The 20,278-nt window shown below is 39.5% G+C and overlaps 1 protein-coding gene across 1 annotated transcript; it reads right to left on the reverse strand.

Moving 5' to 3' along the window:
• Nucleotides 1–11,536: 11,536 nt before the first annotated feature.
• Nucleotides 11,537–15,113, reverse strand: LOC131226862 (putative disease resistance protein RGA4). The gene has a single exon (XM_058222576.1). It carries the CDS (start codon nt 15,050–15,052, stop codon nt 11,537–11,539), a length of 3,516 nt encoding a protein of 1,171 aa, XP_058078559.1. The 5' UTR covers nt 15,053–15,113.
• Between the last annotated feature and the right edge of the window lie 5,165 nt (nt 15,114–20,278).

The raw sequence follows: 20,278 nt of genomic DNA on the forward strand, positions 1-20,278 counted from the left end.
GTGCATATTTATAGTTCTAGAAACTTGGTGTAGCTGTCACGGGTTCTTTCCCACGTAGATGTGTAATTTGGAATTAATCAAGCCGCTTTTCTAGCATAACTAAGTCTGGCCAATCAAGGACCTTTCGTCATAGTACACTATAGTAGCGACACTCAATCTCATCCTCGTATACACAAGAGGAGGGTAGCTAAGGACACAAAGAGTCACCTACGAGACTGGCTATTCGCACGTTGTAATGATTAGATCGAATCAAAGCAATCTGTAGGTAAAAGGTCCTAGCATGTGTCATAAAGTAGACAATACTAGGTGAATGTCGGGTCTACAATACACAGGTCATTCTACATGAGGTACGACTCATCTCATAACCTCATAACATGGCTTTAAATTCAAGTCATAACATTGATCGCATAAAAAGAATGGTGCGATTATGTTATTCGACTTTATTAGTCTCATTTTCAATCTTAAAAATTGTAGGCGGATACGACTCACTTATATCCTCATCCTTTATTATTCAAAATAAAGAAAAGTTCATACCTTAATGTATAAACATGACCCCAAATGTACCTCTCTTATACATTTAAGGTTGGTCAACCCGTGCGAGTGGGTGACCGACCTGCTGACAAAAATAGAAATCCTATATGATCTCAAGGTAAATGCTGATGATCTTCATACCTAGTTATATTAGTGTTCAATACTGAATAAATGGAATATATTATTCATGAAAGATCGAATATATTACAAAACAAGTACATCAGTCAAACTTTCCTCAATCCCATCTACCTGACGTGAACCTGAAATAGATCTCTATCTATAGGTTTCGTCATGGGATCAGCCATCATCTCCTTAGTAGGAATGTAGTTGAGGGTGACCTTCTTATCTCTCACTTGCTCACGGACATAATGATACTTGATCTCAATGTGCTTAGATTTCTGATGGTGTTTAGGGTCCTTTGCCAAGTCAATGGCAGAAATATTGGCTATCTTCAGCGATATAGGCTGACGAACACTCGGTACAACACCCACACTCAATAGAAATCTGCGAACCCATACTCACTCCTGAACTGCAGCACAACATACAATGTACTCGGCCTCCATAGATGAAAGAGCTGTGGATGTATGTTTCTTACTCGACCATGAGATAGCTCCTCCTCTGAGTAAGAATATATACCCTGAACTAAACTTTCCCTCGTCGGCATCATTACCCCAAGCAGCATCAGAATATCCTTTCAGCTCGAAGTTTATGCCTTCATAATACAACATTAGGTCTTTTGTTCCTCTGAGATGGCGGAATATACATTTGACGACTTGCCAATGAGACTGTCCCGAATTACTCTGATAACGGCTGACTATGCCAACTGCATAGATAATATTCTGTCTGGTGCAAAGCATAGCATACATTAAGCTCCCTACTGTGCTTGCATAAGATACTGAGGACAGCCAATTTCTCGGTTCCAGTCTGGGGACACGATTTCATGTCTAGCTTGGTAGCTTTATCCATAGGGGTTTCAACAGCTTTTAAATTTTCCATCCTGAACTGCTCTAAGATCTTTTGTATATAGGTTGCTTGAGACAAGCCTAAAAATTTCTTAGGGCGATCCCTGATGATTTTTACCCCAAGAATAAAGTTGGCTTCACCGAGGTCTTTCATCTCAAAGTTCGAGAATAGCCAATCTTTAGTCAATATCAACAATTGCATGTCATTACCAGCTAACAGGATATCGTCTACATATAGAGATAGTATCAGAAAAGATCTTCCAGACCATTTCATGTATACACAATGATCTTCTTCACTCATCGTGAATCCAAAAGTGGTGATGGCCAAGTGGAACCTCATGTACCACTGTCTTGAAGATTGCTTCAACTCATACATAGATTTCAACAACTTGCAAACTTTCTTTTGATGCTTTTTGTTCACATAACCCATGGGTTGTTGCATGTATATCTCTTCATCCAAGTCACCATTTAAGAATGCGGTCTTTACATCCATCTGATATAATTCTAAGTTTAAACTTGCAACAATGGACAAGATCATGCGGATTGAGGAGAACTTTACAACATGTGAAAAAGTCTCCTCGTAATCAATGCCTTCTTGTTGTGTAAAACCTTTAGCAACTAATCATGCTTTATACTTGTCCACTGTACCATCTACCTTTCTTTTGATCTTAAGTACCCATTTATTACCTATTGCTTTGCAATTCGAAGGCAGATCAACAAGTTCCCAGACTTTATTCTTCTCCATAGAAGCGATCTCTTCGTCCATAGCATTCATCCAATCGGCTGAGTTAGAAGATAATAATGCATCCTGATACGAATCAGGTTCATCATCATCAACTACAATGCAAGAGAATGTTTGTCCCTCAATATCGAAGTATCTTCGGGGAATCAATCCTCTTTCGCTTTGACGTAACTCAGGAGCCTGCTGAGATGTCCTCCACCGTCCTGACGAACGATAGGAGCATCATCATCGTGAGAAGCAGAACTCCCACTCTCCTGAGATACATCGGGTATTTCAAAAAATTCTAAGGAAACCTTTTACTTCATTCGGCTTGGGTATCTATCTTCAACGAAGGTCACGTCCGGGATTCTATCTCAATCCATCGTTTATGGTCCTCATAAACTAGAACGTATCCCTTTGAATGCATATGGTACCTTATGAATACGCATTCAATGGTTTTACTATCAAGTTTACCTCTATGCGGAGTAGGTAGCAAAACATATCCTAAAGATCCCCAAGGGCGTAGGTTGGCCAGAGAAGGAGTCCTCCCAGACCACATCTCATATGGAGTCTTAGGAATGGATTTGGTTGAGACTCTATTAAGGACGTAGACGGCTGTTAACAGTGCGTCTCCCCAAAATGTGGAAGAGAGATTGACTTGTGCCATCATCGATCTAACCATGTCCAATAGTGTCCTATTCCTTCTCTCTGCAACACCATTTTGTTGTGGAGTGTAAGCCATTGTGTACTGCCAAATAATTTCAACGTTTTCACAATATGATTTAAACGTTTCAGATGTATACTCGCCATCTCTATCAGATCGAAGGATTTTAATCTTTTTCTCAAGCTGATTTTCCACCTCAACTTTATATTTAAGAAAACAATCAAAAGCCTCAGATTTGTGTGAGATGAGATACACATATCCATAGCGCAAGTAATCGTCAATGAAAGTGACAAAGTATTGACATTCATTTCTAGCATGCACATTAAAGGGTTCACAAATATCTGAATGGATTATCTCCAATGTGCCCTTGGACCTAGCCGCTTTGGGAAATGATTTCTTCGAAGTCTTCTTGGACACACAATGTTCACAAAATGGCAAATCAACTTTGGATAAGGAGTCTAACAGACCAGAACGTACTAGTCTTGTCATACGATCCTTTCCTATGTGACTTAACCTCACGTGCCATTTTTGAGATTCAGATACTACAATTTCATTCAAAATAGCAGATAAAGTAAGAGGGGCATTATCACAATCTACGTCCAGAATAAATAAATCTGAAATTAAATTTTTTCATGCAAAGATGGGGTTATTCAGTCTCAAAGAAACTCTTGTCCCGGAAAATCAAATATCAAAACTATCAAATAATAACCTAGAAACAAAAATTAAATTCCAACACATCCCCGGTGCAAAAAGAGTATCACGAAGGATTATTGTTTGCCATATGCGCGTACGGATATGGAGAATACCAATCTCTAGTATGCTTCAACAACGTTATTGCCCATGTACAGCTTGTAACTTCTTTTGGCTACAAGCTGAAATTCCTCGAGTCCTCGACGACTCTGTGTCACGTGCTTTGTTACGCTTGAATCCAAAATCCACTCATTAGATATAGTATCAACGAAAAGCATTTCAGAACAAACGCCTACATATAAAGTATCTAGTGACTAAGAAATTACCATCTTTTTATGGGCACATTGCTGAGCATAATGGCCGGAATTTTCACAGACAAAGTAGACTATATTTGTCTTTTTCTGCTTCTTCTTTCCATTCCCCTTCTTGAGATTTGGAGGAGGTGTTGTGGTCTTCTGTTCTTGGTTATACTTTTTCGCTTTCTTGCGAGCTTTGGACTGTTTCTTGTTAGCTTTTCGCTTATGGGTCTCTGCTACAAAGGCCTTGGCCAAACCTAGCTGAATTGCATTCATTTCAACCTCACATACTAAGTGGCAACAAAAGTCTCTAAACATAGTGATAGAATCAGTATGGTTCAGAATTCTTTTGATTTGGGCCTAAGATTCAGGCAAGGAACAGTACATAGCTATAATCTTTTAATTTTCAGTCAATTTACACCCAACATTTCTAAGGGCACCTATCATTTGCTCCATCTTACGGATATGATCTTTGATGGGGCAGCCGACTGACATCCTATACTCCTAGAAAGTTCAACAACTGTCTACTAATCAAGCCAGGTTCCGCCCAGGTGATTGAGGCCCATCGGCCCCTTTAGGGTGTATTGTTGATTGGGCTGGGCTAGGTCCTCGGTATGGCCCCTGGCATGACCATTTTGACATTGAGAATAATAACGGTAATAAACATGAACAAAAATGAAGACATCATGCACTTGGATTTGGTTGAATCATATTGAATTGCATTTCAACACACTGCAGTTTTCCATTTACTCTAAAATTGATAAAGTGAACTCGTGAATTGCTGCTTTCAGAAAGAAATCTCAGCTAATGTATGTCCTGCTCTACAAAAGTAGGTTGCATATGGTGGTGTCCAGTAATTCAATTGCATTAATTACACAGTGAAGTGGAAACAACCAAACTGTAGTTACAATTCAGATACTTCTTGATTGGGTGAGCATTTGCAATTCCACCAAGTTGCATATCGTAAGTTCCAAATTCATCCTTAGAAAATTAGCGTGTGGAATTAAATTGACAGCAAACTAAACCCAGGCAATTAGTTCAAAAACAGTCGTTTCTTAATTCGATGTGTTTATCAGTTGTGTATTCAAACACAGTCTCGGTAGAGTCAGTATTTCAATTTGAATTGACAGGGAACTGAACTCAGCACATTAGTTACAATTTTCTTATTTATAGATCGGATGAGCATTTGCAATTCAAATCATTTGTGTATCCATACATAGCCTTACAGAATCAGTGCCCTGAACTGAACTCAGCAAATTGGAGCTGTTTCGCATTGGCAAAACTCAAAATACAAGTATGAAGAAAAGTTCAAACAGAGAGATCGACACCAAACAGTAAATGAAATGGCCATTCAATTCCTTAACATGAGTAAAGCACATACAATCTATTTGATAATTTGTAACAAGCATAACAGTTAGACTACAGATGTGTTTTACATGCATTATAAAATAAATACCACTTCTCTTTCTACCTCTACACAAACATTCATCTATCCATTGGCTTGCTAATTCAATACAAGGATAGAGCTACAAACAGCTAGTAAAGTGACCGTTGCTTCCCAAAACCTATTCAGAAATATCAATGGCTGATCAATTCCTTAACATAAATATCACACATAAAACCTGTTTGATTACTTGTAATTAATAAGCATAACAGTTAGACTGCAGATCTGTTTTACATACATTGGCTTTCTAACTGAACACATGTATAAAGCTACAAACAGCTAGTAAAGTGACCATTCCTTCCCAAAAGCTATTTATGAAGCCTAGCTAGCTGATGAATGCACAAGCGATGAGGAACATCAATGCTCAATTTGAAGAATCTCTTTTGAAGACAAAATTGCCCACCTTTGACAAACAAGAGACCTATTGACTCATTTTCAATTTGGAGCTTGCCCTAATATCTAAGGGTCCACTGCTTGACTGGGCCTGCATGGCTCATGGGTGTATTATCTGGTATGTCAATCTTATAAGCCCTATGGTTGACAGGCAACTGTATAAATATCACATCAATCAGACAATCCTATCTTTCTGAGTAACAGCTAGCCTTCAAGCAAACAGGTGATGAAAAAATTCAGCAAAATAGTCTACACTCAGTAGAGAAAATCAGACAAGTAGGATTCTCCTATCCGTATGGTTTTTGTACAATCACCCACAAGCGATAGATTTGAGCAGACGTGTGGCCTTCATTATCTGACTATGCAGCTTAATTAGGCAGCTCAGATTCTCCCATCAGTGTGTCTTCTGTACAATCATCCCCAACGGTAGGGGCAAGCAGATGGGTGCTGGTCTTGATCATTTGACAATGCAGTCAAGTGGGCCTCATCTATGAATGAACTGAGTCATAGGCCCTCAATTGCAGAGAAGACAACCTTTACTTCGACTTGTATCCCCCTTTTCCCTCATAGACTTGAACAGGGATGAGAGGCACCAGGTCCAGCTTCTCTAATCCAAGCTGTTGTATAAGTTTGGTCAGATCCATTCATAGAACGGTATTTGTTGGAAGGAGCAAAATTGCATCCCGGTTGTCAATGGGGAATTGGAGTTTGAGGTTGGACCTGTATCTGAAAATTCCACCAAGTATGCGGCATCTCTGCAACATAACAGTAACTTGGATTCATTTTATTTTATTTTTCCTCTAAAACTAGTGATTAATCACATGCATTAAAAAAACCATGCATGTACCATTGAGCCATCAGAAAGTCGATAACAGTTGATATCTTCACTTAAGCTTCCGTACGTTGTCATGATTAGGTAACTGTAGACAATGATGCCCCTGTAGATATTGCCAAACATTTTCAGAAATATTTCCACTAATATTACTGTTTGAGGTACTATAAAATCCAAAAACAAAGATTTGTATACAGACATTGTTCTCCATTTTGTATAGAGAATCTAAAAGATGGACATGCAAAGGCTCACGAGTATATTATCACCATAATCATCTTAGCCTTTCTCCCAGTAAGTTGGGGTTGACTTTAAATGGTTGATTGGCAAAGAAGGGTCCATGATCAGCTCTCCAAAAGGCATCCGCCACCCTTTTCTAAGCACTTTTCTTTTGAAAATATGATATTATTTTTATAGGCAAATCTGGAAACTAAAATTTTTGCATAAAAAACTGGGTTGCAACATACAACTGATTAGGGTACAACTATGAAACCATTTGTTCAATATTATTCCAGTTATTTTTAATTTTTAATACAGCGTATTGGTCTAAGTCCATTATAATTTATCTCAGCCAAATAATCTCTCTCAGTTCCATGGATGCCTTAGCTGTCAGAGATAATATGGAAAAAGCTTCCGCTTATAATGCTAGCTATGACATATAGATCTTGAAAATAAAAAAGATAGAATTACCTAGTGTTCTCGATGTGAATCAAGAGATTTCATTAGAGATTCTTCCATTACTCTGATTTGGAGTGCATTATGGACATTTCCTGGTACGGACCAACAACTGACAAAACAAATAAAAGAAAAAATATAATACTCTGTGAATTTCCATTATTCTGTGAATAAATATAACACTTCATGTTCACACAAATATTTAGGCTACATGTGTGTGCATGTATGCATGCAATACAAAACAACTTTTTACTCTTAGAAACTCCAGCTATAGATAACAACAGCACCTCAATCTATACTTCACTTCAGTGAGCATTTCTTGCAACAGCTGTAGCTGATTGTGCAATTCCTGCACATAATGCAGTGATGCTATAACTGTTAACTGAACGTCTAGAGAATGTTACGGTTACAAGTTGATACATTCCTATGAACATAACCCAATTCTTTGGCTGTAGTGGAGATAGTATATAAATAAAGTAGATAGAAAATTGAAAATATTAGACAATGTATAGAAAAATTTCATTTGATGGAGTTAAGATGAATGCTTCCTGTATCTATACTTCTGCAGAGTACAAACAGAAGGCCCCTCATATGTGTCAGTATGGGATACGTGTTTGAGATCCAATCCATTCATCAGGTCCAAGCCTTGGTGAAACTTTCATAGTTTAAAATATGGTCAATCCACTAATAAGGTGAATAGGTGGGCCAACCATGTACCATTGGTTGTCCATCTTTTAACTATCCATTTTCTCAATACAAGTGTGGTTCACCTGATGAATAGATATACGATCCTAGGTGAAGACACATTCATCATGAGACTAGTGTGATTTAGGGCTTGGATCATCAGTACGTGTTTCAACTTTTCATGAGACACTTGTAATATTGGGTGTCTGCAGATGCATGCCTGCAGGTAGCATGCCTCTTAGGTTAGTGATTCAATTCAACTCTACCTTTTATCAGAAAAAGTTTTCACATCAATCTTGTGATCCTGCCTCTGAATGATTTCTGGAGCCAATGCCAATCAAGAGATATGCACAAACACAACATTAGCCAAGGGAATATAAGAAGCAACAAGACCATATCAAAACGCAGCAACACATGTGTACCCCTGATGGTCAACAAAACACTATCTTTGCCAAACTTTTAGAATTCTTTCACTCCTGTTGCAAGTAATTGAAAAGATTTCAGTATTCGTAAATGCATTTCATCGGACAAATGCATTTCAGGGACTAATCTTCGAGTATTTTTAAATGACTACTAAAAACCCATTCACAAACTTTTGTTCGAGATTTCGTTCATCATTTAGGAATGTATTCTGCCTATCACCCGCAATCTCCAATCTCTCTATCTTAATCTTGTTCTTCCCCATCTCAAAACTCTTTCTAGTAACATAATTACTCTCTATTACTCAGACATCTCACATGAGCACATATTACCTAATTCACACTTTATGAAAGCAGTATAATTGCAGAGATGCTCTTTAAATTGAGGGTTCTAGATTACTGAAAATGTAAAAGAACAAGAACAAAGGGAATGCTTCTTATGAAAACAGGTTGCAAGAAACAAAATCCAATTCTTGATTTGATAAAAGAAGTTAGTGAATGGGTTTTGTTCTTTTTGAAATCACATGTCCAACATCAATTGATAGGAATAACAAATAAAGAATAAATTCCCATTATTGAAAATGTAATAAGACTGAGGTGGGCTTTATCAAATGCAAAAACAACAACAATGAAGGCAATAAATTCTACAGGATTGGGTCTGCAAAAGAAAAATCACAATTCACAATTCCAAAAGTATGAAAATCTGATTGCCTACAAAAGAAAGTATGAAATCCCAAATAATTGTTCTCGTAAATAATCACTATTTCCTAAAATAATGAAAAAGGCAGACAATGAATTCAATTTAATCAGGTCACAATACATAAGACCAATTGACAATTCCAGAGGACAAGTGTGTGTGTGTGTATTTACACACGCACTCACACCCCACCCACACCCACACACTCACACCACAATGGAATTTCACCACAATGGGTACTCAAATCCATGACCTCATGTTGAGACTCTTGTGAGTCTACCACCGAGACATGAGAAAGGACCCTCAGAGGACAAGTATGATGGGCTGTTTTCTTTTCAATAATTAATCCAAAATGGAACTGAAAAACAATTCTAAAGAGAACTTTAGAAAAATTCCAAGACACCCTTAGATGAGTTGTACCTCGAAAATTGGTAGTTTCACTCATGTGGGTCACAATGTATAAAGTAAACTGGCCATTCAAACAACTTTTTCTACGCGTCCATTCATCTTGTATGTTGGTGGCCTGATTTTAGAGAAGAAGATCTAAGAGTGGAACACGTGCCTGCATGTGGATGGCAGGGCATCCATTTGAAATTAGCAAACCCCAATATTTTCCTCTGCAAGAAAGTCAACAATATAGTTAAAAGAACTACTAGGATTCTACACATGAGATTTCTAAGAAGCAAGAGCAACCTTAATTCATTCAAGATAGAGCTCAGCTTCAAAGCGGGAATACACTTCCTAGACGCCTAAGAGATAGCATTATAGAGTCTCCGTCTGCTATCAATTCACGAAAATCTCATCATCTGTTCTAATAGCCAAGAACTTCGCTCTGTTCGAGGATCCCTTCCCCATTAGCTTGAAAAGACAAATTGGATGTTGTTTCTGCCATCCTTAAGCATGCCTCTAATCCCGAACTTCTGTCAGTATTAAGAAACGATCATATAACAATTTAAGAAATCATCCCGAGAACCGATCACCTACAGGCAAGGTACGACACCTTATGGTGTTGTATCCCACCAGCATAGTACATACTGCTTGTGTATAACAGCAGTACTACAAAAATGGTAGGCATCACCATGACGATCACCTAGCACAAAAATCAGGCCGGTCTGCTCATCAGGTGGGCTATACCATTGGAATCAATGGACAGATGACAGCCTTACTCAACAGACAAGTTTGACCCACCTATTGATCTGATCAGCCTAATTTTTTAGAAGGGGGGCATATATTTTTTCATAGTACTGATTTCCTACACAAGTGGCATGTTGGCAGGAAAACTGTTATGGTACAGAAAGTTGCTAGTAGTTGATCAATTCTCAATCATCCTCCCAACACTGTTCAATAAGCTGTGATGATCAAAACCAAAGTTTCTTACAAGACAGTGCGACAAGCACTGGAATACGTCTAAGAAATATATCAGCAAAAAAGGAAAAAAGAAAAAAAGAATTCAAAATAAAGTAAAAAGAATAGGGAAGTTGAGTATTAATCTATTGACAATGTAGTACTAAATGAGAAATATTAGCAGGGATCGCAAATAAGCTTACCTGTTCACTCCATGATATGATGAAGCCAACCATACATCTAGGAGGTCCTATAACATATGTACATTGTCAGTTCTTGATGCCCTGCGTATCTCCATTGCACTCCTGAATTACAATTAATTGAAATGATAATAAGTCTCTAAATAATAACTTAGACATTTTTATTGCAGAGTTCCTAAAATGCTCTCAATTTGCATTTTTAGTGAAGAGTTACTCACACCACCCAAGGTCATTTGGATTTTATGGAACCATGTGTAGTTCATACGCGAAGAAGTCACTTCACCACCCTTTGGGTTGTTTGTTTTCCAAATTCCTATGTGTAGGTGTTTGTTTTAAAAAGATTTATGGCTCATATATATAAGGTCAAATACACTAGTTAGATGCATGTGTTATATCCATGCCATCCATTCATTTTTTTCATATCATTTTAGTCATGAACCCAAAAATAGAGTAGATCCAAAGCTCAAGTGGACCACAACAAAGGAAGCAATGAGTGGGAGTAATCACACCACCATAGAACCCACTATTTTCTGTTGTGTTGGTTACTCCCACTGCTTCCTTTGGTGTGGTCCACTTGAACTTTTGATTTGCCTCATTTTTGGGCTCATTTCCTAAAATGATATGATATAATGAATGGACGGTGTAGATATAACACATACATCATGGCGGGGCTCACAGAGTTTTCGCTTCTACGAGGTGGAGCGAGATAAGATTCGTCTTCCGCGAATATTTCAAACAGCCACCTCTACGTATCAATACGCTTTTACCACAGTTTAAAACTAGTACACGGAGCCAAACAGGATGCAAGTAGTTGGGCCATTTTAGCCGCCAGAAGTACTTTCTGCTACAGAATAGTTGAGGAAAATAGAAAATCATGCTTTTGCGGTAAAAATTGGGAAATTAAAAAGCAAAGATAGATAGGTTTAAGTGAGAAGTGCGATACTTACAAAGGGAGGGAAGAGGAATGAAGGAAGGAGAGCGTTGATGCTATCTTCTCTTCAACCCCAACAGACGACCACACCCTTTGCCTCCTCTCGCGGATTCGGATTCGGATTCGGTATATCCAATGTCGATATCTGGGATGCGCGCTATGTATTGCCAATCCTCGCCTTTCTCCTTCGCGCATCGCTTCTCTAATTGGGGACATTTATAGATTTGTAGAGTTTGGAGGTTTGTTAGGAGTTGCAACCCGGATGGCAAACACCCCAATTTATCACAACGGGTAATGTACAGATTTTGAAGCGAGGAGAGGTTTCCTATCCACTCAGGCAGAGCCGTTAGACTTTTCAAACCCCAGATATTTAGCTCTTGCAGTGTTGTGACATGTTTTAGCCCTTCCGGCAAACATGTCAACTTATCACAGCAACGGATGCAAAGTTCTCGAAGGGACATTAGGTGTTGCATATCCTCTGGTAAAGAAGCCAGCTCCGGACAGTTACTAATGTACAAGGATTGTAAGGCAGTGAGGTGTTGCAGGCCCCCCATCAAACTCGTTAGGCTTTTACAAAACTGAATGCTAAGATGTTTAAGAGAGCTCAAGCCTTGTAGTCTCAAGGACGTTAGACCATCGCACTTTGCAATATATAGTCTCTGGAGAGAGGTGAGGTTTTGTAACTCCTCCAGCAATGATACCAGCTCATCACAGTATACAACAGACAGAGACTCTAGAGCAGCAAGGTTTCCAAGCTCCCCCGACAGAGACTCAAGCTTTGGGCAACTCCTAATTTCTAGGGTCAAGAGACGGGTATGATTTGGGAACAACCCACCCGACAACGACCTTAGCTCCTTGAAATCTACAATCTTCAAGTAGGAAAGCGAGGTTAGGTTTGCCACTGAACCTAACAACATCTCATTACTATCTTTCAATGTCAATATTTTCAGAGACTGAAGGCATGGAAGTGTTGTTAACTTTGGGCATCCGAAGACAGATAGTTTATTAAGGCAGGGGAGTACTTCTCTTCCGTTGAATCCTGACCACTCCTCTAAATTAGGCATATCTTCCAACCTGAGTTTTTCCAGTGACGGGAATCCCTCTGCAACATTGTCCCCATAGAAATGGTTGCCAATAGATTTCACAGCATGCATTCCCACTATCTCAAGAACCATAAGCAATGGTAATTGGCCAAGCTGGGGGAGCTGTTCGCATCTTCTGCAATTGAACAGTGAGATTTCAACCAGATTCGAGAGCAATGAAGAACTCATCCAAATAGGAAATCTGACACCCACGTACCCGTCAACCTCCAACCTTTTGAGATTCGGATGTGGTTGGAGACCTTCAAGGGTTTCCTCAACATTTCCTGCCAACTTAAGATCAATATCTTGACCCCATGAACCCCATGAAAAGTGTAACTTTTGAAGGTTTGGCTTCTCCTTCAAGTTAGCTTCCTGTGCATCTGCTCTACACATCACGTTCTCGAGGTTTCGAATAATCAAGCTTCCTCGAAGGTTTAGGTCTTGCAGCTCTTTTATACCACATCCTCTATCCTTACCAATGATGAATATTGGCAAGGTCTGAAGGAACTTTAATTCTCCCATATTAGCTGGCATATGGGTCAATTTATCATATTCACTGATTTCAAGATGTCTTAAGCTAGTCATTTTGCTCATGTCCCTGGGTAACTCTGCAAGATTATAACACTGCAAGAGTCTCAAGGTTTGCAGATGGGGAAGGGTGCAGATGGTTTCAGGAAGGGCTGCTATTTTAGTATCAGACAAGTCGAGGTATCTTAGGTGTTTCAACTTGCCGATTGAAACCAACAACTCCTTAGTAACATTGGCTTCGCTTAAATCTAACACGCGTAAGCACGTAAAATGTACGAAATGATTACGAGGGATGCTGAAACTCTCTCCTTCAAGCAGCAGTAGTGTTCGCAAATGGTTTACTTTCTTTAAGGCCTTTGGGAATGTTCGGACCTTCCTGCTATACCCACACTCCAAGGACAAACGGCGAGATATGTTATGGGCGCTCTCCGCATTCTCAGCCTGCACAATCGAACATTCAGTCCCTGCAACAAAGCGTGCAAGATCATGCATGAGGTCATGCATCTTGCACCATACTATATTCCCATCATCATCTTTCTTAACATCTTGAAAGAAGGACCGCTGTAATAGATTATTGAAATACTCTCCACCGATGTTTTCCATGTGGTTACTTCTGATGGATGATTGAATGAAACCTTCGGCCATCCAAAGTTGGATCAGTTTCTCCTTCTTGATTCTATAATCTTTTGGAAATAATGAGCAATATGCAAAGCATTGCTTCAAATGAGACGGCAGATGAAAATAACTCAACCTTAGAGCTGGTAAAATGGGATTCTTTTCTAATTGTATATTCCAAATTTCACTTTCTTTGACAATCAACCACTGGCTTTCCTCTGTTTTAAGGTACATCAAGCTTCCGAGTGCTTTCGCTGCCAAAGGAACACCCCCGCACTTCTTCACAATTTCCTTTCCAAGCATTACTAGGTTTGGATGTTCTTGTCTTCCATGCCCAAATGCCCGTTGCCTGAACAGAGACCAACAATCATCATCTGATAATATTGGCAAATGGTGTGAAGGGAGAGTGCCCATGATTAAAGCAACATTTTCAATACGGGTAGTAACTATGATTTTACTACCCCTGGCACCTCTGAGAGATTTTTTCAGTGAATTCCACTTCTCAGGATTTTCTTCCCACACATCATCCAACACGAGTAAAAACTTCTTCCCACTTAGCTTTTGTTGGAGGCCATGCTGCAGTGAATCCATGCCTTCGAGATCACATTTGCTACCATTTGCTGATTCAATGATTAATTTTAATACCCTCATAACATCGAAATTGTCTGACACACAAACCCACATCCTTAGCTCGAAATGCTTGGTTACCCTATCATCATTGTAAGCGAATTGAGCAAGTGTGGTCTTCCCAAGGCCCCCCATACCGACTATGGGGATGATCGAGACATCTTCTTGAGTACCAACATGAATCAACGACTCTACAATTTTCTTCTTATCTTCATCTCTGCCAAAAACTTCCGACTCAATCAAAGAGTCTGTTTGCAGTCTCTCTTCAGTATTGACCGGCGGATCTACAGCTCCATCTCTCAAATGGAACTTCCTCTCCCCTGCAATTGCACATAATCTCTCCCCAATCTCCTTTATCCTCCTCCCCATCTTCAGGTAAAATACAAGTGAGTTAGGAAGAGAAAAGAAGTTGCGCACCCTATTCATCATAGCAGGCCCTGTCCTCACTTTCTGCCGAAAAGCTTCAGTTAAGAACTCATCTATCAAGTCATCTGCATCATAGGCCACACCCTTAAGCTTCATTAGCCAATTCTTCAGTGCCCGGCTCTTCACTTGCTGCTCCTCTGCATCTTGAAGTACATCATTGATCGTTGACAATGTGTTCTCCAGCTTCCCCAACTCTTTCTTGACACCCTGTGCTGTTTCAAACTGTTGCAGAAGTAGAGAATTCAAGTTCCCCATCATTGTCTTAACAAGAGCGGAGAGAAATACTTCTGCCATCTTTTCTTGGTACTGTGAAAATGTCAAAGAACTGAAAATGATGATAAATGTGGAATGGAAAATAATCAAACTGTGGGCCTATATGCTATTTTCCATCGAATGGGAGAAAAAGGAATAAAAATGGAAACATAAAGAAAGTCAATGGAAAGCACCAAGATGCCAATGCTGTTGCATTAATAACATCAATGTGATTAGCCAATTTCCTTGAGAATGCAGGATACTTTTCATTGCTCATATTTCAATAGGAAAGTAAGCTCTCGGGCTAGAATACCTCAAATTGTGTTCACCGCAATCTCCACCGTAGATATGTATGGTGACCGTGATTGTAACTGGTCACTTGATGGGACCCATTTGTTTTTTCTTTTTCTTTTTTTCTTTTTTTTTTGCTATGGGTTTTAGTGATGGGATACAAATCGAGGTACCACTAGATGGACTGAGGATTACCACATAATGTCAGGTGCCAGAACAGGGAGAATACAACATTTCCGCTAGATTCATTGCTTAAATACAAAGGTTTAAAATACACCTGTATAAAAGGAACAAATGATCTCTTTGGGCAGGGAATCATCCGGCACAATCAGGACCAATTCAGGTGGGCCCGTATCTAAAAATCTATTCATGCCGAGCAGCTAATGACCCTGCAAGTGACGAAGGAATTCCATGTTTGATTCAAAGAAATCCTTCTCAGAAGAAGAGATTGGTTATGAGAAGAGATTGGTCAACCTTGACATAGATTTTAGAGATTTTTGCATTAGGCCACCTCCCTTTTGGGCCATACGCCCAAAATGGCCCAATTTTGGACTCTCTATGAAAAAACAGCTGCCTTTTCCATATATGACTTTTGACTAACAGAACGCTGTCTGTCCAAATAGAAAATCGGATCCATGCGGTCCACACGGATGAAACAACACTAGCCCACCATTGAAACATTCATGGCCCACCATGATATTTTTGAGAAATTCATCCCAACCCCATTTTCTTTAGCTCATTAAACTCATGTGTCCCACCGTAATAGAAATCCATCCCATGCCCTAGTTTTTCCAACCTATTTTGTTGGTGGGCCCAATATGATGAAGATCCAAAATTAAAATGGGCTACATGGCTTGAAACAGTGGTATTGAACACCCAATGTTATAATGGAGGAGTTCCAAAAACTCGTGTAGCGCACCATCATGTTTTTGAGAAATCCAACCTATTCACTATTTTTGTTAGCTCATTTTAGAGGGTGGGCCCAAATATGAGGCAATCCAACTCTCAAGTAGACTGCATGACTCAAAATGATGGTATTTAACACCTATTTAGAGGAGCTCCAAAAACTCATGTGGCCAGCCTAATGTTTTTAAGAAATCTAGCCAGCCCCTCTACCAATTTTGCTAGCTTATAAAAGGGTGGGCCCAAATATGAGGTTGATCCAACACTCAATTGCCACATGACTTTAAACAATGGTATTGGACGCCCACTGTCGAAACTACACTAGTGCACCTTTGAAACATAAATGCCTCACACTGATGGGATGCAGATTGGGTACTACCCCCACCAGGACCTAGTTAGAGACAGATGGTCCTGACAGAGGCTCTATAAGCCCACCGCGATATATGTGTTTTATCTACTCTTTCCATCCATTTTGACCGATCATTTTAGAGTATGGGCGCAAAAAGGAGGCAGTTCGAAGGCTCAAGTGAACCACACTACATGAAGCAATGGGGATTCAACACCTGTTGTTGAAAACTTGTTGGGGACTGCAAAAGTTTTGTATCAAACTAATATTTATGTTTTCCCTTTGTCTAGATCTATGTGACCTTATGAATATGTTGGATGGCAAATAAACATCACAGTAGGCATCATTGTCACCATTACTTCCTGTAGTGTAGTCCACTTGAGCATTTGATTTGCATCCTTTTTGGGATCTTGCCCTAAAATGATCCGGCAAAATGGATTGACCACATGGATAACCCATACTTCAAGGTGGGCTCCATAGAGCTACCAAGAGGACGGTCCATCTCTAGCTAGGTCCAGTGGCGTCGCACCCAATCTGGGTTCAGTTTGATGTTTTGAGAAATACACCTTCTTGGCCATTTTTGTCTGCTCGTTTTAGGTGTTGGGCCCAGTTATGAGGCCCAATAACTTTTGAATTATCCATCCCGTCTATCATTTCTCCACATGATTTCCGGAGGTGGGAATGACATTATGGCCGGTATGGATGTCATATAAACACATGGTGGGCCCTGGGAAAATTTCAATTGTGGCCATTCAATCTCCACTGTTTCCTTCAATGTGGCCCACCAAAGATTTGGATCTGCTTCATTTTTTGGCCTACCCACTAACATGAGTTTATGTGCCGGTAAAACAGATAAATGGAGTCAATATCTCAAAAACATCATGATTGGTCCTAGGTAGGTTTCAACGGTGGGCCTCATGATACAGAAAGGTTCAACACTAGCCATTGCCCTCCCTATTATTTCATCCTATGTGGCTCACTGAGTTTTGGATTTGCCTCATTTTTGGGCCACTCCTTATTATAAGCCGAAAAAACAGATGGATGGGGGTGGATATCTCAAAAACATCATGATGGGTCCTAGGTAAGTTTCAACGTTAGGCCTTATTATCCCCACTTTTTCCATTAGTGTGGTTGACTTGAGCTTTGTATCAGCCTCATTTTTGGGCTCATGCCCTAAAATGAGCTGGTAAAAAAAGTTGGACTGTATGGATAAAACACATATATCATATGGCCCATAGATTTGTGGCACAGTACTACGTAATCCAGTTAACATTCAATGCATGATGCATGCATTAATAATGCGTTTCAATTGAATGGAAGCCCTTGAAACGCTCAGGCCCACCATGATGTTTAAGACAATTTCATCCCATTCTGCCTTGTCATTTTAGGGGGTGGGCCAAAAAATGAGGCAGATCCAAAACCGAAGTATGCCACAAGGCAGGAAGATGCGGACACTGACTGTTCAATCATTTGTGGAGCCCACTGTGGAGCCATAGAAGTTTTGGATCATGATAGTATTTTTGCGTTTTCCGTTCATCCCCATGGGAATGATCTTATAACTATTTTGGATGGCATATAAATATCACAATAAACCCTTGGAAGGTTACGACGGTACATATTTTCCTCTTTACTATTGCCTGCATGCGGCCAACTTGAGTTTTGGATTCCCATCATTTTTAGGCTCGCAAACTAAAACGATACGGTGAAATTGATGGGTGGTACTGTTGATTTCTTACAAACAGTGGGCCTCACCTAGCTCGCGAATGTCAGGTATGGCCTCACTAATGAGACTAGTGTGCACTGTTCAAAATGCTTTTAAACGGGAGTAATGGTCGTCGATGACGGAGATTAACAGTGAAAACAGTAGATGGTTCTATAAAATATACTTTAAAAATAGGAGGGTTTTCTTCTGCAGCACAAAAGATGGAGACCAATAGAAAAAATCCCTAGAGTTTAAGAGGATATATATATATAAGTACATTCCTAATGCACATGGACTGAAATTAAGAAGCCCAAGGAGAAATCAACAAAAATTTAGCATAATTGGACTGTGGTCAATAGGTTGAAATTTCACCCGAAATTCCAGATTGCTTGCTGGCTGATTTCTCTCAGTTTAGAAATGCCAAAATACTGTTCTAGATTGCTTGATGGCTGATTTCTGCCGGTTTGGACAGATCGACAGATCTGGTCGACTGGTCCAAATCCAGTTCAACAAATCGACAGATCGGGTTCTAGTTTAAATCTGTGGACAATTTTTTATTGTTTCGACTTGTCGAGTTGATAGGTCGACAAGCAGCAGAAATTTGCATATTTTTCTGAAATTGTTTCCTTATTTGATTATGATTTCTTTATTACAATTTTAGGATTTGTTTAAGGTTATTTAACGGTGTTAAACTCATTATATATATATATATATATATATATATATGGAAATGGTTTTATACAGTTGAGCTCATTGGAACTTCCCATGAGGTTGAGCTATGGACCCCACCATGCGGGTCGTACATCAACACCATGCATTTGATGGGGAATCATATGAGACATGCCTAAAACATATAAAATCACTTGGTGGGGCCCACATAAAATTTTTATGCGTATGAAACTTGGTTTGACCCCTCATCCAAGTGGGACACACATAATGGATGGGCTGGATTTGTGAACCAGATCTCGGTGGACCCAACAAATGATTATGAATGTTTTAATGGGAGGGTAACCCCTCTCAACTTTTGTATGAGGTGTGGCCCACCCAAGTCATGGATTGACTTGATTTTTAAGCTTGTGGCCCACCATGGGATGGTGCATCTGACTGATGGGGTAGATGTTCGACACGCATCACGGTGGGACCCACATAGCTCGACCTCTTGGGAAGTTTTACCGCATAGAAGCATTTCCATATAGCATAGAAGCATTTCCACACACACACACACACACACACACACACATATATATATATCAATTAAAACTTCTTAGAGATTCTATTTCTTCTCATGGATTCAAGAGCACCTTATGGATTCAAGGTATTCACCAATCAAGGAAGATGGTGATTAACCTCGTCAAGTCCTCCCTTATATCAAGACCCCACCCTTATACTTATCTATTGTTTGACAAGGCTAACGTGGCTTGTGAATGGATTCTCTAAACTGTGAATCTCACAAACCCTACGGTTGATGGGCCACTATATAATATGACATCAATTGGATGATCCTATCCTTCCAAGTAACATCCTTCAAACGAAAGGGTACTCATAAAAATCAGCTTAAAGTCCACATTCAATGGAGAATACAAGAGAATGTAGGTACTTAGATTCTCCCATGAGTTTGATTTTTAGAGCGAGTTGATGGGGTGGTCTTGATCATCTGACCATGCAACCAAGTTGGCTGCATCCATGAATGGAGTGAGCAAAAGGCTGCTAGCCATCAATTGTCACTAAGATATTCAGTACTTCAATTTGCATCTCCATTTCCCTCTTCTAATGGACGGATTAGATTTTGTGCCATGACAGTATATGCCTACATGTGGCATAACAAAGCTCTTTTAAAAGAACCAAGTGTAGCCATCAAGATCAATACTTCTATTTGTGACACAAGGAGGGATGTGATGAGGTCGATCACCATCTTCCTTAGGAGATATCTACTCTGAATCCACAAAGCTCTTTGGACTCCTCACAGAGCTTCCTCAAATTCACAAGGGATAAATGTATAAATAATTTCTAATAATTTTGAAATAAA

This window comes from Magnolia sinica, chromosome 15 (assembly GCF_029962835.1).
Source record: "Magnolia sinica isolate HGM2019 chromosome 15, MsV1, whole genome shotgun sequence".
NCBI classification, from domain to species: Eukaryota; Viridiplantae; Streptophyta; class Magnoliopsida; order Magnoliales; family Magnoliaceae; genus Magnolia; species Magnolia sinica.

Coding starts and splice junctions, on each gene's coding strand:
- LOC131226862 (XM_058222576.1), bottom strand. CDS start 15,052: ATGGCAGAAGTATTTCTCTCCGCTCTTGTTAAGACAATGATGGGGAAC.